This window comes from Apteryx rowi, unplaced genomic scaffold (genome assembly GCF_003343035.1).
Source record: "Apteryx rowi isolate R43461 unplaced genomic scaffold, aptRow1 scaffold_128, whole genome shotgun sequence".
Classification (NCBI taxonomy): domain Eukaryota; kingdom Metazoa; phylum Chordata; class Aves; order Apterygiformes; family Apterygidae; genus Apteryx; species Apteryx rowi.
In genome coordinates, this window is record NW_020447508.1 from 719,457 (window position 1) to 740,999 (window position 21,543).

Below are 21,543 nucleotides of genomic sequence, written 5' to 3' on the forward strand. Positions count from 1 at the left end.
ACTGCCAGAGTTGATTACCATAACCCTTTGTAGGCTGCTTATACAACTAGCAAAGCTAGTGACAACAGGCTTACAAGTTCAGGGAAGGCTGCCTCCAAGCGTTCTTAAACACAAGACAAATATTTGCTAGGAAGATGGAAATCTCCATACCGTTATTTAATCTTTTTCTCCCTTATAGTCACAAGCTGTCCGTAGTTCCACGTGGTTACAGTTAATACACAATTGTTCCTTTGGAGAAACTGGATTCCGTGTTCACATGCAATTCATGAGATTAAAATGAAGCTGTGCTACGTGTTGGTGCAGTAGCATCAATTTTAAAAGTGCCCAAGTATGGAAGCCAGGCATCTAGCTATTTTCCACACTCTTGATAAATTAATACGTAAAAAATGTAAGCCCTCTCCCCCTCCTTAGCACAAGGTTTGCATCTATATCAACTGATAAAAGCGAGCAACTATACAGGCTTAGCAGCTATAACACACAGCAATCCACAAAACTCATTTTTCCCTGACGAACTAGGCTTTGCCCTCCTTACGGGGCCTATATGTCTGCACTGACCGTCGAGGGGGCCTGGGAGACTGGTCTCCCTCAGCACAATCCGGCCTTTGAGAATGGCCTTAGAAAACACCGGCTTTGGGGAAGGGATTTCTCAAATGGGTTTTCAATCAGGAATCTGGATTTCTGCAGTTAGTTCACAGCTTGTTTCAAGGTCATGGACTAGTTGTAAGACAAACACAAAAACAGATTTCATGCATAAATGAGTTCTGTGAGTGCAATCAGGGCATATCAAGATAACTTAAATCTTAAAAAATCCCCAGTTTTAAAAGTCTTACAACTACATGGGAAATCCTGGCCCTAGGATCGTTCTGAATATTTGAGGAAAAAAAGGTTATCAATAATACTACAGTCCCAGGCAATTGCTTCTGTTTTTAGGTGAAAAGGCAAGATCATTACTCCTGTAAATTATCTCCCCCAGAATTTTGGGTCACACCATAGGAATTCTGAGAAAATAATATCCTGTCTGTGGACAAGTTGCAATTGAGGAAATTAATTACTCATGAATTATCTGTATAGCATTCACTTCTGTTCTTGTTATATAACTTGAAAATTCACCTCTGTGATTATGTAATACGAAAACTATATTGTAGTTATTCTGAATGATCCAGTTTTCTCTGATTCATACCTGCTAAATAAAATTTATTATCTTGAGTTTAGCTGTAAATATGCTTCTCCTAATTGGGAGACCCTGAGAGAAAGAGGCTTGTTAAAAATCCAAATTTCTCTGGTTAAAATTTGAAGGCACAATTTGTCATTAGCAGCAACAAAAATGAAAGACAAAGCTCTTCTGACCCAGAGCTGCATTGTCTTATCTGTCAAAACCAGTTCCATTTTTCTTGCTCTGCAAATAGCCAGAGTTGGGGGTTTTTTTCCTTCCCAGTCATTTCACTGTAGCTATTTGCTAATGTTACTGTCAAACCTTCATGTACTTTGTTTACTGCTGCATTTTAGTAGCATTATAAAAGCTGCTTCACTTAGGAACCGAAGCTGTCCACGATACAAGGGCTCAGCTTGACTCCTATTCAATACCTCCATCTGCAATGAGTGATCCTTTCAACCAGCCCAAATTCTCCCACATAAAAGATTCATACTTTCTTCTTCCAGAGCCACTCACGTTAAAATCATCCAACTGCTCTCGGTGCTCTAAGACACAACAGTTGTGGTCCGTCTTTATTTAGTTATGTTAAAATCTGTCGGCAGTTTTACCCCTGGATACTGTTCCCTGACTCACAGGTTAGGCAAAACCCCGCAGAGGCTGCAGGAACAGAGTCGCCATAAGGCACCTCTCGCTGTTCAGTGTGGCTTCATTAACAACAAATGTCTCCATCTGTTAAATCAGGAATATTTTACCTTGATCAAAAAGAAAAGAAATCTGGCAATTAGGCACCACAGAGATGAAAAGACAAGTAAAGGATGAAGATTTCAGAGGAGGGTTTGCCGGCTGGGACACTAGCTTTGCTGGTCTTTTGAAGGAGCTGAGTGTTATTTCTTAGAGCCTTGCGTGGGCTGTCAGGAGCCACGCTGCAGCCCCTGCGTGCCCTCCCTTGGGGCAACCTGCCTTCGTCTCCCGGAGCAGCTCGTGCAAGGAGGCTCCCCGGCCCGCCAGCGCGGCAGGCAGCACGTCGGCTCGCTGGGTCTGCGCGTGCAGCTGTACGTAAGGGCACAGCACTGCCGCCAGTCACTGCTATTCCCAGCTCAAGCTGAACCGCAATCTCTTTCTAATGTGATTTAAAAATGTCTAAGATCTGCTTATCCCTATCCCCTTCCAGTCCTTTATTAAACATACTCTTAGTAAAGCACATTATGCCTCCTTTTCCCTAAAGGTGCGAATGGGTGTGCAGTGAGGATCGTCTCTCAGCAATATGGTCCCTAAGACCCATACAAATTGGGCGTCGCTAAAATCACTAATGCCCATCAGGAGCTCTTTTTACCTTTTGTATCTCTGCAGCAACAGGATAAACCTGCACACAGCAGGCCCTTGGTGAATACAAGGGCATAGCGTTTTAAGTAAAGTCCTTTTTGAATTTTTATTCTGACAAAGTCTTTGCTGTGTAAGAGGCCACACTGCTGTTTTCCACAAGTTCTTTATGTGAAACCTGCCACCGGAGAGGAACCCTCCAGCAGGGAATAACTGAAATGGAGCACCCAGACACTTTCATTGCATCCTTAAATTGCTGTCTGTTAACGTAACTAAAATGTTGCCTGGTATATTCAAACTCATAGATTACCAGCCTCGAACGGCTTTCAATGCACTTGTGCTCTATTTCCCTGCCTATAAATGAGGCAGATACATAGTATTCTCAGTGCTATTATGAAAAGAGCAGTTTTTCTGAACACATAGAGATCTCTGGAAATAGCTTGATTATTTACCTTTCTTTCCCGTTCTGTCATGTTCCTTGCCACTTTTAACCACTTACTAAATTTATAAGTTTTTTGATTCTGTTCCTCATCACTAGATTCCTGATCCTAAGAAGCTGCATAGGTGTGAGAAATTAGAGCTCTGGAGGACCCTTTTTTGTAAGGCAGAGGAAATCTCCAGGTCTCCCAAGGCTCAGCTTTCATCAGTGATAACATAGCTTTGGGCATTCAGAAACATTTCTCTAGCTCCTTGACCGCAGTGTCAAGCCTGCTGAACAACCACAGGCGGCCACAACGATACCTATACATCCACTCTCATCACAACACATTTTTTCTGTACACCCACCATGTTCATTACTATGCACCTAGTCTGTCTCCAGCTGTCCTTGTATGGCAGGTTTAATTCCTCTCTGCACCACAAAGCTGGGGTGAGGACCTGATCCTTAATTTTGAAGAGCTGCTCCAGGTGCCCAGTAGCTCTAATAGGCCTTCCTTTCCTCTCCATCACGAACAATTTAATAGCTCACATTGCTGTGAGATTTTCCATCAGTTTGTACTGTGTCCCTACTCCATTTCAATCTTTCATTTGCTACATTTCCTGGGCATTTCAAATAATCTCAATGCAACTGCAGCACACCAATACACTTTGAAAGCAAAGAGGTCCCAGATCTCATAAGTAGGCCAGATGTGTCAGAGCACCACGCTGCATTTATTTCGGAAATGGTGAAGAAGCCCTCCCTTTCCGTCAGAAAGGAACGGCTCCAAACAGAGGAGACCACGGCAGCCCTTCGCCCTGAGCAGCTGCATGAGAACGAGGGAGGCGCTGGGCACGAACAGAAACAATAATTATGACAAAGAGGAATTTTAAGGAAGAGAGGGGGAGAGAAAGAGAGAGTAAGAACCTGGGGGGGACACAGATAACAGCGAATTGTCTACGAGCTAAAAGAGAGCAAAGCCCCCTCCAAACACTCAAAAGCTTTTGGACAAGCACCCCCATCTTCTGCAGAGCATCCATGGCTGGTTGCAACGAGCAGTATGACTGGGTGAAAAAGCATGCCACGGTCGCAGGGTGAAAGCAGGCTTTGCCTGAGCTGCCGATAAAGCACAGCCAGGGCTGCTCGCCCTCATGGCTGCAACCGTTTATTTCTGGGGTCACTGCATTTGGATGAGATTAGTGCTGAGTCAAAGAGGAGCCCTGGAAAATATCCCGTTCAATTCCTTTTCAAGACTATTGCTGAGTATATGAAGAATGAGCTTCCAAGCAGCAGGGAAAAGCAGCAGAAGGGTAAATAAGGAGGGTTTATGGTTTAACCTGAAAGGCTATCAAAATACTGCATGCAGGAGAAATAGATTCTTTCCTGTTATTTATCCAGAGATCCCCAACCTAAGTTTTGCAAATTAAAAGAGTACAGAATATTCTCAAGAATGAGAGGCACATATAGTTGGAACAAGTTCTATAAATAGATGTGACCTTCCAGGTATGCTGTACTTTCCAAACATTTTGTGATACAAAGATATAGCAGGCGGCATGAAAAGGTTAAAAAAAAAAAAAAAAAGATAACCTTAATAAAAACTTGGATAACCAGAGGTAGAGTATACAGTATATATATGGTTAAATGTCTTGATATTACCAGGTGACAGTATTTTGGAAAGAGTACTTCCATTTCTAAAGACTGACCAAGTCCAGGACAAGCACTTGTTTTGAGTTTTATAAACCCATCAGCTTCCTAGAACCAAACTGAGCAGAATATGAGACTCATTTGCTTGAAAAGAAGTGGTAATTGGCAGCACTTAATAACAAAGACATTGCAGGTGATGTTTTTCATATCTTTTTCCCCTACTGAGAGAGACACATGTCCAACAATGATTATTTTTCAAAAACAATTAATGATTGTACCCATAGTTTTTATAACTGAGCTCTGCTTTGACTCTTTCAAAGCCAAAGCTTTACAGCCAGCTTTGATTTTATGAGTTATAGGAAAGCAGCCAGTAAACACAGATCTGCCATAAATGAATAATTCTGCTACTGAGCTCCCCATCTATTTCAGTTCTCAGGCCTATCGTTACAGACCAGGGTGGTGCCTCATCGAAATAGAAAAGATTTTTCAACAACATACATGTTCACACTTGCGTATATACATTTAAGTACAAGGGCAGTAAGAGATTTTTCATAAATAATGTGCTGGGGGTGGGTTTCCTTCTGTAAAGAAGGGCATACCTGGGTGACTACGTGAGTGGTGGAAGATGGAGGTGCTGGTGGCTGTGTTACTGAAGGCGATTCTTCCTGTCCTGCCAGGGAAACATTGCATGCCCTCTGTAGCGGAGCCATGCCCGAAATCGGGCTTCTCTGCTTCCCTGCTTTCACTGTCAGCTGTCCGCTGCCCCCGTTTACCTCGACAAAGCCCGGCCACCTCCTGCACAGCAGTCAGCGAGGCAGCATCAGCCAGCCACAAAAACATTCAGAGGGTCAGCAAGCACATCACAAGCTTTATGACCTCCTGTGCATGGATACTGCTTTTAATTTCTGCTGAGAACTTGATGATTATAAGAAGAAAATTTTAAGACAACCACATGGAGTAAGATCTTTGCCCAGGATCGATATCAAAGTGCTGCAACATAATGAAGTGCATGTTGCACTTGTCCTGCTCTGATTAAGAGCTCCAGGTCAACTCATAACCACTGTGCAATATTGAGTGTCACTAGGCAGAAGCATCATTCAGCACCTTCCTCTTCAGCTCTCATTCTCAGGTGTTTATATTCCAGTCATAACAGTTCATATTCCAAAGAAATTTTGTTGTACTGACTGTCAAATTTGTTGATGCCTAGTTTTCAAGCAAAAGGACTACTTCACATACATCAGCAATATTCTTAGCTAAATTCATTATAAGATACAGACCAATGGGAGAAAAGACATGCCTTGCACTGAACCTCAGAAATGAAGGTGGGCAAGCACCCCGCTTATGGACACTTGCCGTCTCACGTTTGGCCGTGGGGAGCTGAGGTTGGACAGAGAAGAGCAAGTACTTCCAGAGGGGAGCTCGAATTGCACACCTGGTGCCCTGATACACAGACCAGCCTCAAACAGCAACGCAGCTACTAATGTGGGCGCTTCTCAGCTCCGCAGCAGCAGTGATGGATTATTGCATGTTTTGGTGGCAAGTCTTGGAAAACTCAGCTCTGACTACTGACATTTTGGGGAGCGAGGGAGGGGCAGCGGTGCACAGTCAGACGCCAATAGCCTATAACTGGTGTTTAATACTTGAAATATTTGCACCTGATGGTGTCCTTCTGACACTCACCTTCCTCCCATGAAGCCAGGAGTGTTTCCAAAACACTGGAAAGCACAACCGAAAAGAAGAATTCTGTGGGGTGGCTTTTGGGAAAACGTCACCTACCAGCCTGAATGTTATTATCCACTCCTTAGGCGTGTATCATCACATATTGAATAGCTTGACTGGTATTTCCTGGCAATGCCAAAGACTGGATTTAGAAGATTACCAAATCAGTGAGATTTATATGCCCTATTTCATGGAGAAAATTTCAAGCAAAATTCAAAATTCACAGTGTGGGGTAGAAAAATTATGCCCACAATAGAGCTTCTAGAAAAGCAATTTTGCAGGCCAGGAGAAAGCAAGTGTCAGTACTGGCAGTCATATGCTTGCTTCTCTTTCTTGTGGAGAACCATTATGCAGTGTTTGCTAAAATTGTAAATGTTCTTTCTGCCTCACAATGGGAAACAACACTAATATGCATCACAGTGTGTGAGATAAAATGTGCGGTGCTATTGTTGCCTTTGATTTGTCTTCCATTTATATCGGCTCTCAGTAAGAATTACACAAAGACAGAGCTTCAGATTTTTCTTCTCAACTTTTTCACATTTCATCCTTTGTTTGGTTCATAAATTCTAGGATCTAACTAGGATGTTACATCAGAGACAGGAATTTACATTTAGATAATGTAAAGCATACTAACAGCTATAATCCTTTCCCCTCCAAACAGCTCCCGCGTTCTTCCCAGCTGACCTCAGCTTTGTAAGATAGGGACYTGGCTTATTTGCTTTAAGCTGAACATTTTTTTCCCCCCCTTTCTCCCATGACCTAACATTCAGGGTTTTTTTTGCCTTTTTCTTGATTTTAGACTAGGACCATGGGCAAGGGCTGGCCAGCTGCGGGCAAGAGACAGCCAGCAAGGTGCAGCAGGGCCACAGTAACGAGCACTGGAGAAGCCTGCAGTCAGGTTTACAAGCTCTGCCACCCATCGACACTGACACCCAGGTCCAGGGATTTACCAGACCTGCAGTTCAGCTTATGTAGAGAAGTACTGGGGGCCTTCCTGGCTCTCAAACAGCTATATTCCTAATAACACTTCCTACTAGATAAGCTTGTTCCAATTTTTTAAAGAGGTCCATCCTACTGCTAGCAGTCAATGTGGCAATTCTATAAGCTGCAGAACAAAGGGTCAGAAATTTACTCTAGATTTCAGATAGCGACTGAAATAAACCACAGACTTAATTGTATCAAAAGAAAGTAAATGCAAATACAGAAAAGTAGACCAAGGTTGGTTTATGGCTAGACCATTGCTATTTTTCTTAATGGCATTGGGTAAAACTTGGAGCAACTCATGCAGAAAGCCTAGACACCATTTCTCCTCAACAGTCTTGCCTATACTCTGCATCATTGAAGATTCCTCAAAGTCACATTACATCTCCAGGCACCAAATAGAAACTGGAGGCCAAAAATACAAACCACAGAAAACACAGTCCAAACAAAAATCTTTAAGAAAAAAAAAGGAGGGGGGAGAGTAGTTTTGTCTTGATATATTTCTTATCAGAGAATATGCTTTTAAATAGACCAGGATTTTTCCCTTTAGCAGTGAAGATCATATCCTCCCTCTCCATCAAACACTCCTTTAACACAGAGATTGTTGCAGATGCCAGCAGACACAGGTCAGGATTTTCAAAAATAGGTGACTAAAGTTAGGAGCATTTTAAAATGGGGTTTAAATCCTGATTTTCAAAAGCTCCAAGTATCCAGCAGCTCCAATTGGCTTCAAAGGATGCCACTCTGGGATATGCTCAGCATTTCTGAAAATCAGGCCAGCTGCTTAGGATCCTAAACATGGATTTAAAAATCCAGTGCCAATTCCCACTGCACTAAAGATGACATCACCTCTCTAACCTGTGCTTAGAGAGCTCAGTGACATTATAATTAACAAAACAAAACAAAAAGGCTCTTGCTTTCTTTTCCCAAAGCAGAATTTACAGAACTCCAATAAAACCGGTGTCTATCATGAAAACTGGCAGACTCTTGAGTCGAACAAGATAACTATAATTTTCCTTGATGCTGCTGAGCAAGTCTGTAATAGTTCCTGAAACCTTCTTAATAACTGATGGTTAACAAGGCTTCCTTGCAACATGACGTCCTGAAGGTTAGCCAGGATACAGCAGCTAGTTTGGTAGGACATGCAGAAATGCCACCCGCCATATATAAGTGCTGAAACCCAGGCTGGGATACTGTACTTAGCCCTCCTATAATGCCATCCTCCCATGATGGGGTGCCACAAAACTTAAAGGCTTAAACTTGGGATCTTAGCACCAAAGCCAAGACCTCTATCAGTTCAGCCAGAGGAGAATAATACCATTAGTAGTAGATAGCAGCAGACTTTTGTCCTGCTATAGGAAGTTGACATGCCCACATTAAAAGCACTTCCCCAGGCTAAACTCTTTTGGATTGCTGGATTTGGACCATGTTTTATGATTTATTCATAACGAAGAGCTTCTTAGCTCAAGAACTTGCAGATGCCCAAAGCCTTTTTATAATGCAGCTTTCAACTATGCCAGATTAAAAAAAAAAAAGGGAAATTGATATAGTGATTCCTCTCTTGGGTCAACCAGCAGCAATGTCTCCCCCCTCCTCCTCCCCTCAATTGCCCACAACAGGAGGACAACACAGCTGCCACAGCACTTATGCCAGTACATGGCACTAGGGTCAGAATTAGGGGCTTGAGTTGTACATTATTTCTTACGGTCCAAGTCTGAAAAAATTTGTAAGTCAGTCTAAGGATTGCCACTCCCCAGTCTCCACAAATACCTCAGCGTCTGCTACTTTCATGGGAATTACTGAAGCTTTCAAAAGAATGCAAAAATTGCTAATCTCCTGGTGCAAGTGACTTCAGCCTTGACAGACGCTTTCCCAGAGTCGCAGATAAAACCGAAGGATTCAGCCATAAAGGATTAGGAGTGGTGTCACCTAGAATTAAGTCACTGGCCTTGAACTGTGTTTATGTTCAGCCCCGTCAATAGCAGATTCCACAATCTTAAAAACAAGGTTTATTGGGTTTCCTTTAAAAATAAATATATATGGATTTCCTAAGTAGGTTTAAAGGTCTAGACAATTCAAGTTATATTGTTTTATAGTTTCCATTTTCTACTACACTTTGGTGTGCTAAAACCCATCAACCTGACGAACAGGATGAGGAGACTCCACAAACAACTTGTATTCACAACTGTTCACAGGCTGTTTGTATGTACACAGGGAAAGCTAGTAAATAAAATAAACATCTGGGTAGCTCTTTCCATATAGAATCTATTTTAAATACTGCATATCCCAGAACAGGAGGGCCTGTAACATAGAAAACAGGCAGTCTTTCCTAGAGGGTTTATAGTTCACAGCAAATCTAGAAAAAATAACTTGTTTGCTTGCTTCTTACGCCATTATTCTGATTTAAGCATCCCTAAATGAGATGTGCTTTAAGTTAAATATCTGTGGCCTTTCAGCTATTGGGTGTTGAGCGTATTGGGGGGAAAAATAACCCATGTGCCTAAAAGGGTTGTTTCAGTTCACACTGAATACCCATGCAATGGCATGAGCCAATTGAAAACCTTCTGAGGGTCTTAAGCACAAGGTGCCGCTACTCCTCAGCCTGGTAACACCTGCCATAATTCGGGAGTATTGGGCAAAGCTAACTTTGACTTAAGGACTACATATTAGGAGTTGAGGAATGTGCATGGAGGATGCTAGCCTGCATTTACACCTTTGCCATGGTTTTTAGGCTTCTTTAAGGAAGACCCCCTTGCAAAATTTGAAAGCTGAGTGAAACGAAACATCACTAAAGCTTCAAAGACCTCTCAAGCATTTGTCTGGGGAGGGAGGAAGAGATGGTAAGTTTATAAACCCACAGTGTGCGGCACCTCTCAGAGGCTCTGGCTGCTTTGCGTTCTGCTGTCAAAGTGAAAGCTTCTCGCTCCTGTGGTGGCTGGAGACAAGCTGGGCAGCTGGCAGAGGCCTGGCACCACACAGAAGCCATACAAAAATGGCCTGGAAACGCCAGGGTTTCCAGATGAGTGTTTGCTGGGTTTTGCCAAAATTATGAATTGAAACTTTTGGATTTCTGAAAAAAAAACCCCTTCTGAATTTAAAAGGAAATGAGCATTTTTTGATTTTGTAAACAATTTTCATGGAGGGATGGACAAGTGGGAAGTGCTTCTGACTAGCTAACAGAAAGCACTTATGAGTATGTATTGGTCATTTGTGTAATGGGTTTTCCTAGTTGAGCTAAGTGAGCTATTCTTTAATGAGCAGGAATTTGGAGGAAGCTTACTGATCACAGATGAAACATTTGTAAAAGAGCAGTACAGCTCTGTTGGAAAATCATGAAAAGGACATCCCCAATGTGTCAGTAAGTATGCAAAGCTGTGAAGTTTAGGCTGTAGCACTCTTTGGTAGAGACAAGAGTGTACAGCACCTAGCGCAATATTACCCATTCAAGTTTGGGGAACTGTATGCTGCATGGCTATATGGCAATAATAATAATAGCAATAACAATGGTTTAAAAGATCCTTTTGCATGTTCCCAGCCAGCAAAAGTCTTCAGTTGTTTAATTTCCTTCATATACTAGCAATTCATTACCCAGGAGACTATTTAATAGTGTACCAATCACAGTACAATAGAAAGCAAAATGAAAATAGACCCAAATTAAAGCTAGCAAAGTTCAATTTAGCAGCTTTTCACTTTCATGTCATGTTTGCTATAGCAAGCTTAAAAGTTCAGATTCATTTTATTTCTGCCTATCTTTAGGTTTACTAACTCTGAATTAATGCGTCTCCATCCCCAACCCAAACATGAAAGAATTCTGCAAATAGCTGAAAGAAATGATAAGGACTGCAGGTGACACAGATCACGTACTGTACACAGTCTCGCTTTCCCCTGGGCGAGCCCATGCAGCAGCATTTTGTGACATTCATCATTAAAGTTCAGTCCTTGGAGTGGTGCCATTCTGGTCCTGTGCAGCCAGCTCTCCACCGATACAGCAGAGCTTATAATCAAAGGCCACCTCCCCGGAGGGGAGCGCAAAAGTGATTTGAATATTAGGCCTCAGTAAAGGCTTTTTTTTTTTTCCTTAACTGGTTTTATTTCAGTTTTTCAAGGGCTGCTGGTGGGCCAATCAGTTTGGCTTGTGGGGGTTTGCAGCAACCAAACCGTGAAGTCTCCAGAAACCAGGAACCAATGAGAGGTGAAAAAAGAGTTGCCTTCTTGCCAAGAGAAAATGCTTCATGAAATATATTGTTTTGGATTAAAGACAAAGTATTTTGTTATGAAACGGAACTTGCACAAACCTGGTCAGGAAGGTTTTGGGGGCTGCTATGTGTCAAAAGAGACCTGAGATGTGGCACTCATGTCCAGGTCCCTGCTGTGCCTGAGTTAGAGAAATTTTGGATGAAAAACGCTGTGGAGAGCTGAGCCTCCCTCTTGCCTTCATCAGTTCACAACCACCAAGCCCAGCATCCTAGACTGGCAAATATAATTCATTATGTTTATTATCCCAATCGAAAATGAAAACACTTAAGTTCTGAAATCACACAAACTCAAGTGCTTCCTGCAAGCTCCAACCCAGCATACAGAGGCAAAGATCCAGACACATAAGGGGATCAACCTGTGACTCAAGAAATCTCAGCAGAGGTCCCAGCCCTCTGCTCAAGGCACACACACTGTGAGCAGAAGCTTCCTCCGTGTTGCCCTCAGCCACCGTCTCATGCACAGTCAAGAAAGGCCCAGCATCCTGCCTGTTCTTTCAGCTTCTCTACGGACATATTCCCCAGCTGTGATCTACACACTGATAAAGCCAACCTGGGGAACCTAGAGAAGGCATTACACCACTTTACTCCCCTGAGTGGGGACATAAAGCTGGACATACGAGCAGTGAGACTGCTCAGTGAGGACCCTGGGGAGTCCTCACTGTTCCAGGCAATGCCTCTCCTCCTCAGGAGGTCCTTCGACCACCTGCTCCTCCATTTCATCATTGCCAGCTTTAATAAAGCCACATTTCTGGACATGGCACAGACGCTGTCTTGGTCACCAAGTCGCTCTGCAATGCTTTTCAGACAGAAGTGACTGAGCAGAGGGGACTGTGGGGTTACTGTTGACTGGAAGAAGCCCAGAGGATCTCAGTTAGTTGCACGTGAAACCCACATTAAAGTGGAGCAGCTTCTGGTGTTGGGAGCCCTCAATGCGACTCCCAGCAGCAATGCAGCAGGAGGACAAGCAGCACAATAACTGTGAGGCCTGTCTAGCAATTTGTACCTGCTGAAGTGGCTTTCAAAGGGTTAGACCTCACTACTTCACTTCCAAAGCCTGCAGCTGGCCTGAGGGACTTCAAGCTATGGGACAGGCTGGGAACATGGTAAAGCATGGGAGCAGCTTCACGCAGTGCATTTCATTCTAGGTACATATGCTTTGGGTCCTAGGGTCTTCGTCCAGACATTCCCCCTCCTGGGCAATGAACGGAAGGTGCAAAATAGCAGAGAAATGCCATTTTCTACCAATTGTTATAAACAAAGCCTATAACCAGTTACTTTAAAAGCAGACTGAAATGCCACTGGCTTGCTTCACTCTAAACACATTCCCAGGGAGAATGTCAGGTCACATAACTCATTTGTTATCTTTACACAGCGGATCTGAACTAAGCAGCAGCCATCATAAAAATACTAAAAATTCCTTTTTGTGAAAAACAAATATAAAAGAAAAATGAAGCATCTCTCTTAAAAAAGCCAGTTAGCACTTCAAAGATTACCACATGGTCTGTAAATAACAAGTCAGTCCTGGGGAATTACCCTCTCCTTTGTTTAAGGACAGCCCAAGTTACTCAAATGGAGGTAGCAATGTCACAAGCCTTTCCTGTGACACAAAACTAGACTGAGCATTCATTTAGAACATACTCTTTGCATTTTATTTCACTCAATGGCTTAAAAAAATACCAAGATTTGTAGGAGCACAAGAAAAGCATTTCATTCTAGGTTTATGTAAAGCATAGCTTTCCTCTGGGCAGTGCACACCCGTAAATATCTATTTTACATATATGGTAAAGGGTAGTGTCAGAGAGAAAATTGTAGTAATTCCCATCAAATCCCACGTGTTAACGAGAGTGAAGAAATTCCCTCCCAGATTTTTCTGTCATCCAAAGACATTATGTATTTCCAGCTATCCATTTTAATTATATCTAAATATTTATCTCCAGAGTGGCTAAATTAGTAGGTATTTAACTGTAGTGATGCAAACACCTGATGGCTGGGTGGTCTCATTTGCCTGTACATGCAAAGCACAAGCCACTGAATTCAGTTACGTGGCAAATGTCCACAGGTAGCTCTGGGGTATCTGACATCCCACACAAAATCTGTGCTTCACATGCTTAAACAGCTCTCTGTATTGCTTCATGGGGAGGGAGGAGAGAAGGGAAAGAACTTTTTTTTTTAAAAAAAAAAACAAAACTCATTCACAGTTGTACAGATAATGCTTGGAGATTAATAATAAAAGTGCATGTGTGACAATGCAGAAACAAATGCTGTTCAATGTCAAATACAAAGCAAGATGCAAATTTATTTTTCTGTTAATTAACAAAGCTTTCATCTCAGCTGCTCTGATCTGTAAATAAAGCTCACAAGCTAGTTTCAAACAAGTCAAGGAACTAAGAAAAACAAAACAAAACACTCCCCCCAAACAAGAAAAAACATCCCAGCAGAGTCTCCTGGCACTGGCTAGCTAACTGTGTTTGCCATTCTTTATTCTGGAGTACCTAAGCAGAACTTCTTGACTGAACTAGGTTAAAAGCACCAGTAGCCTGGCCGAGGGGTGATGGCCCTCCTCCAAAAACCACCAGAGACTTGGCACATTCCCTAAGGCCACCAAGAACCAAGGGGGATCCCCGAACCTTCTAAGAAATAAAAATGAGAAAGGAAGGAAGGGAGAGAGAAGAGAGAACGAACGCCTGCTCCCTGACACGAAGTAACATTACGTTACGTTGTCCTGCAGGTACGCGTAACGGCGGAGGCTTTGCCTTCCGAGCTCTTTATTGAAACTGTTCAGGTCTTTAACCCATCTCCTGAGGGGAGAATCGGGGGAGGGGGGGTGTGACTGAAAAGCCTTAAGCTAATTAAGCACGGCCGAGACACGCTTGATGAGATGGGAAAAACATGAAGCTTTGGAAAGGGTGAAAAATCTCGGACCATCTGGTAGCGGAGCTGCAGCGGGAACAATGAGGAAGGACAAAGGGGCAGCCAGCGGCAGCCACGAGCGCCGGGATTTCTCTAATTACTGGGTCACTGAGACCATTGCTGCACCGAATGCCTGTGAAAGCCTGCGAAACGAGCTTAGGAGGCTTGGCAAAAACAGCTCTTCACGAAAAGAACGTCTGAAAGAAAGTGAATTGGGGCAGCTTTCCCCAAGACACGTCTGTTAATTAGAAATCATACGTAATGGAGGGGCCGGGAAAGTCCCTGAATCTGAATTAAGGCTTTTTTCCAGCGGCCTCTCTACCTCCCTCCTTCTATTTGTTGTTCTCCAAGGCCCTGCAGATGGTGCTCTCTTTAAATTAATACCACACCGCCAGCCAGAAGGAAGCTTCTGTTGTACTTGGCAATACAGGTGAACAGCCTGCATTTAGGTTTCCAAACGAATGCCCCAGGTGCTTAAGCAATATGGCAAGCAGCTTATGTGCTCCAGCCTCTTCAGGCCTGGTTAAGACTCATCTGCGCCTTCACAGCTCTTACAACTGCCTAGAGAAAATCACAGCGTTCGGAGGGCGCAAAATGGGAACGATCTTTGTACCAAATGGCTTTGTCAACCACGAGCTGCAAAAGTGCAAGTGCGATCCAAATGAGGAGTCCAGGAATATCTCCTCTCCCCTGCCTTCTCCTCACAAATTAGCTGGATATGATTACAGCTGACTACGAGTGCAGGCTAGCAAAGAGCAAGCTGGTTTTGATACCAGAAGCTGTGACCAAACCCGTGCCAAAAAGCAGTGCTCTGCTACGTCTTGCTTAGGGATGGGAATACGCACGGCCGATTTCCTTCCCTCCCACACACAGATTCTCCCCCAATTATTTCGGCTGTGTGCTGTGATCCAGGCAGATTTTGCAAGCTGAACAAGAGTAGGTTATATCCATCCTTGGATGGGAGATCTCATTAAAATAAGGAAGCGATACTGGTGATCTAACACATTGCACTATACTGCTGTCTCCAGGATCAGATATAAAACCCAGGCCCTGACTACCTGCGGTCATTAAATATCCTGTAGCAGTTTTGATAAGAACAAATGGCATTAACCCTATTGTTTGGCCAAATCTCAACAAGCATTTCTCTCCACTAGGTTCCCCTTGAAGGTTCATTTGGAAAGAATCACTGTGTCTCAAACTGTCACACTTTTATTTAGCACTGTTAAACATTGGCTGCATTTAATGCCAGAGGGAACAATTTCAGAAGCAGATACTGTGATCCCTGTATATATCAGTTTCTAAGATAACATGGGTTGTTTTAGATAGGTACTGGATATATATAAATTGCTTATCATCAGCTTTTCATGCTCACATACTTCTAAGTGCCAGTTGAATCTACAAACAGAACTGCATCCAGAAAGTCTATTTCCCTCCACATCCTAGGTAATGCTGAAAGCAAGCAATATTAGAAATATTGTTTAAAGGCTTTTTTCTTTTTCTTTCTTTCCTTTTTTTTTAAAAAAAAGCAAACTTTCCAGTGTTGCAGGGCCAAGAGATTCAAAAATAAGCTAATAAAGCGTCCACACTTTTGAAGGCCTACCTGGAGAGAAGCTATGTTCCAGCTGGCCCTTTGACACTGTAGGGAGCCGCAGTACTGCCGGATGGTTATTGAGCCATTTGCTGTGGACTCTGCTTCTGAAGACCCAGGATTATAAGTGCAAGCATATTTGTGAGAGACAAGCATCAAGAAAATCAGCAATTGCATAAAGCAACAGCAATAGTTGTTCTTACTGCACCCTGGATAGCTACTGCTTTGGAAGAAGGAGAGACAAGACAAATGAGAACAAAGGGGATGTCAGTTTTAGCACTCCAAAACCTTGTTCACTGCACTGACACTGTAAAACTTTAAGAGGAACTAAAATATCTGCTGCCCCAAGGAGAAGGCCTCAGTAAATGAGAACACAGCTCTGGTCTCTTTTGAGATCCAGCTTTGTAGGCCAATGCAGTGAGCTCAAGATACTTGAAGGAAGCTGGGCGTGCTGGTAAGAAGCAGGCCCAGATGCTCTGAACACCTGAGTTGAGATCCCAGAGGGCAGGGTCCATGGCTGAAATGAGATACAAGCGCAGTTGGGCTCTCTAGGTCCAATGCACGGCAACCACGCAAAGCTCAGCAGCCAAGACTGTTCAAAGCCACATGAGGGAAAGGGGCCGTGCCAATGCTCACCATTTGCCTAATACCCTACGGACTAGCGCATGCTGCAAGTAGACCTGAGTTCAAGTCCCTCTTATGCTGGAAGGATTCAAAACCCCATCCCTCACTTCAGAGACAGTCCTGCAAGGCAGTAGTTAGTGGAGGCCCCCTTCATCCCTCCTGCGCAGGTTGGGCCATGGCAGAAAAAAACACGTGACTTGCGGAGCTGAAGGAAAGCAAGCAGCTTACAGGTCAGTGCACTCCACAGGGAGAGGACACCTCTCAACACTCAGAACCTCTCTACATCTTGTGTGGTGTTTTGTTGCAAAAAAAAAAAAAAAAAAAAGGCAACGTAGCTGCTGTCCACCCAAAAGAGCAAGCCAACTCAGTCAACTTCCCATCCCCTGCAGGTGGGGCTGGGCTCTGGGTTGACAGAGGCACCGCGCTCAGACACTGGCACCCCAGAGAGGGAAAGACACAGCCCTGCTGACTAGCTCCACGTGCCTTCCTGGTTAGTCTGAGGGCTTTTCTGATAATCTGCCTTGTTGCCTGTACAGTTAGAAGAATCAGCCAATTTAATTTCCTTGAATCAAGCTGCTGCAGCTAGGCACTGATTTTTCAGCACTGTGATATCTTATTTTGAAGCACCTGAGGTATGTCCATCTGTGCCCATTTGATGCTCTTGTGCTAGGTTTCAGGTTGACAGATCACGAAAAAACATCCAGCAAACACGTTTTAACTGATGAAATACCTTGTAACCGTAATAGGATTTGGACACAAATTGGGATTCTCAATTCTTTCCAGCCACTGCGACAGTGGCTTTGCCATCTTGACCCCCTAACTATATACCATTGTTATCTGTAACCAGGGGACACTGGAGAGATTACTGACTTCTTCTCAGAATCCAAAACATGGTTTAACTGATTTTCAATCCAGGTAAGAATAGTCTAGCCTGTAAGTGATTGCTTATTTCCTCCACTGAGAAAATGCTGAACGCGTAAACATGCCGTTTCTGAAGGGCTGTCAAGCAATGTAGGTATTGAATGTTTTTTGACGCGATGCTGTAAATGGAGTAAGGGAGTTTTTGGCCTCTGTGTTAGCTATGATTACTAGTGGAGCTATGCCCTTCACGCCAATGCCTGAAGAAAAAACAAACAAACAAACAAGGCTACACATCCGCACAGGGGAATAATAAGACAAAAGACTGGTGCGTCTCAACATTTCAGGGCAAAGATCCTGCACCAGGGAAACAACAATGAAGGGGGTTTTGTGGTTGAAATTTGCAGGCTGAGGAAAGCTATGGATGTTAAGCATGCAGGATAGAAGTCACAAGTGAATTTGCAACCTGGGAGAAAAATCCTTAAGAAATGTTTGAGCAAAGAATAGTGCTAATCAGGTACAGAGCAATTCAGCTATGAGCATCCCAGTAAGTATAAGGGAAGGTAAAAGAAAATGCCATTCAGTACTCTTCATATTTCTCTCATGCCTCTCAGACAAAACAGGTCCTTTGTAGTTGCCTACAGACTATCTACAGTATGTGGGAATGAATTAAGTTGCAGTGCAGGGTGTGTCTTCCAGAGCACCCACCTTGCTGGAATGGTCTAACAGCAGCTAAGAACAGGTCCACAGCACACAGGAGTGCTACATGGAAGACTGCCAGAGCTCATTTATTAAGTAACCTGAAGTCCTACATCCACCTAATTCCCTAAAGAAAAGCTACGCCCCTCCACCAAGACGCCGAGATACCGCACTGTGTTCCTAAGACACAGATGCAGCCACAGGGATGTAGGAGAGATTAAATGCTGGTTTCATCACTGACAGATTATTCACATTGAGTAGAAACACGGTCATCTTGGGCTCTTGGGCTAACACTATGGGCCAGGTATACCGTCAGTGACCTCGCGCACTCATCTGGAGGTGAAATTTGATGAGAGTCAACCAAGTGCAGGAAAACTGTTCCAGATGGCCAGATCTGCTAGAGAGAGCACTCAACTGTTGACTGCATTAGGGGAAGGTGAGGGGACAGAAAACCTGCTGCCAAAGAACTGTGAATAACAGGCAGAAAAAAGGAATAGAAGATCCAGAAATATAAGGAAAGGATAATGCCTGGAAGATCTGAATGAGATTAGGTGGGATTTTTCCTGCTCAGGTTTTGCAATAGTGAGAGACAGATTTAATCTCTCTCAGGGTTATGTCCTGTCAGTGCATTCTCCACTTTATGTTTTGTAGACACATTACCTTCTCCTTGAGCAAAAGTCCCTCCTCGGGTAGCACTGGCCTTCCTCTCTGAACATTGACTACAAAGGTGGTTAGGAAACCACAGTGTACCTGCCCAGCAGGGTCAACACTGCGGGGATGGGCAGAAGCAAGCACCGGCCTTTTGGAGACAGGAGGAGAGCCCTGGGCTCAATTCAGGGGCACAGAAGAGGGCACAGAGCAGTGCTGAATTAAAAAGTGAGCCTACTGACCTAGCTGATCTTTTCCAGGATGAAAAGTGGTTAAATGCCATACTGCTCAAGTGAGAGCAAGACAAACTACTCACCCATACCGCTGGGGACAACTACAGGTATAAAGCTAGTGATGAAGAAGTGACAATGCCCCCCCACCAGAAAAGAATGACTGAGGGAAGCTTTTCATTCCAGGACATATACCGCTTTCTTTGAATTTGTTTCTGTTCTGTATTTGAAATTAAAAAAGTCCTCCCAAATCTCCTCCCCGCCACACTTGTGTTTTTCACACCTAGTTATGACTGCATTCCACTCATCACGTTTCATGAAAATCATTAGCTAAGTGCAGATTCTGTCTCCACTGCCTCAAGCTTGTGTGGCCATTCACACTTAGGAAATGGCTATAAAATGGTACAACAACCTGGAGAGCATATCGTGTTCTGCTTAGGTTACATTTCTCGCTGGCTTGGTACAAGTGCAAAGTACACTATACATAATGTAAAGTAAAGGGAAGCACAGAATTTCCACTTTGCAGAGCCAGCTCAGTCGGACCAACACATATCCCGTCACAGATGAACATTATTAAAAGGAGCCAGGAGTCCAGAAGGAATCAGTGCATAACAATAGAAAGCCTCCTTTTTGTTGCACACAGGACACAAGAATGTACAATTTGTCCGTGAGGGGTCAAATTCTTCCTGCGGGTAGCTCCATTGCATTGCAAAGGTTTGGTGGATCCATTCGACTGTAAGGCTGAAGTTCTTACCGCCAAGAATGGGAGTTAAGCCCACTGTCTGGTAGAACAAATAGACTCCTCCGTAGCTGTACAGTATGTTTAAAAAATGGCGCCGTTTCTCCATAGGTGCTAAACCTAATTTCCAGATATATTATTAACTATGACGCTATCTGTAAAAGTGCAGCCCTTGGGCAGTGAACCCTACTCTTTCAATATGTTACCGGAAAAAGTCTTTAAGATGTCAAAGTCTCCTGCATATTCACTTCATTTGTTACTCGCATGTCATTTGATATGATTTGAAAGAGATATGTGTTTCATTTGCATAAAGTACTGCTGCTTCCCTGGAGACTGAGGCTAAAGCTGAAGACTACTAGACTTTGATGCCAGGTGAAATATGGATTCCATCATCCAGTCTTCATATGTTAAAAGGTCATTATCAATGCCTTAAAACCCTTTAAGCCTTGTAGCTCACAAGAACGAAACATATAACATCATGTAATAATATTATAAGCATATGAGAAGCTAGAATGACTTCATAGCATCTGCTTTTCAACGGGATTTTGTGACTTTAAATTTTCTGGCACTCCCCGATATGGAAAATAAAAAATGTAAATGGTACTTCAAAATATTCCATTAAAAATATCCAGTTTCTCCTTCAGCCTCTCTCAGAGGCTTTTTCTTCCTTCTTTTTGTTTACTGTATATGGAAGAGTTCCAAAAATTATTTTATTAGTTTTAATGCTGAATGTGTTTCAGTGCAATACTGTAACATGAGTTAATTAAACAAAACAAAGGCCACATTGTCAACACTTTCAGAAGGAACAAAGAGAAGATATTTTTAAATGATGAAAAAAATGGCCAATTCATGATAGTATTTGTATTCTGCTTAGTGGAAATGAAATGAAGAAAGCAATCAAATGCACACAATAAACCTTAAACACTATCATTGTTAAAGTATTCCCTTTTCTTGTTTCTTCTTTTCTTTCCTTTCTGTCCTTTTCTTTTGTTCCCTACCATCAAACCAGATAATATAAAGTGACTGCGACAGCGGGCAAAATGTTTAAGATGAAAAATTTCCTATGCTTTCTATTTTTTATAAGCAAAGTGYACAGAAAAAATATTTTGCTTGTCACTGAAAGAGCTGAAAAATAATTAAAACTTAAAACTGAGCTTGAACCACCTGTTCTTTACATACATGCAGGCTGGAATCTGATATACAGAGAATAATGAAAAGAAACAGATTCTTTCTGTCGCAGGAAAAAAAAATCACTTTTTCCCCCCCGGGAGGTTGAAATCAATATCTGGAGCAGACTACTGACAGTGTAATAACCACCCCGTCTCGCTAATGTATGGTGTTGCTCAGCACAGCCCAGGCAGCAACTTCAGGTAAGGCCCACAGGGTGTCTGCAGCTGACTTGCCGCGTCTCTCCGAGGAGAGGAGAGTCCACACGTTGGCCAGCGCGCGCTGCCTTATGTGGACTGCATCCCCTGTTGCACCAGCCGGCACCAAGAAAAGGAACAAATCCCACCACCTCCACCAGGGAAAGCACCACGCGGGCTGTGTGCCACGCACCTTCTAACAAAGCCACGATGAATATACCACAGCTGCTGTGACCCAAAAAGCACTCCCGCCCTCTTCTCCTGCACGCGCCAGCACCCCCGTGGAGCACAGGCCATTTCGCAGTCGCCACGGCTGCCTGCTCACACAGAGCGACAAACAAGGGCATTACCCTCGCCTTTGTCCAGCAGCTTTTTAAACAAAGTCACCTGAATCC

At 43.3% G+C, this 21,543-nt stretch overlaps 1 protein-coding gene across 1 annotated transcript in view; it reads right to left on the reverse strand.

The window, feature by feature from the left end:
- The window catches only part of MACROD2 (MACRO domain containing 2), a 900,884-nt gene that overhangs the window by 11,827 nt on the left and 867,514 nt on the right, over positions 1-21,543 (reverse strand). The window contains exon 16 of the mRNA XM_026055958.1: positions 1,647-1,664. Within this exon, the coding sequence (XP_025911743.1) occupies positions 1,647-1,664 (18 nt within the window). The remainder of the gene's footprint in view (positions 1-1,646; positions 1,665-21,543) is intronic.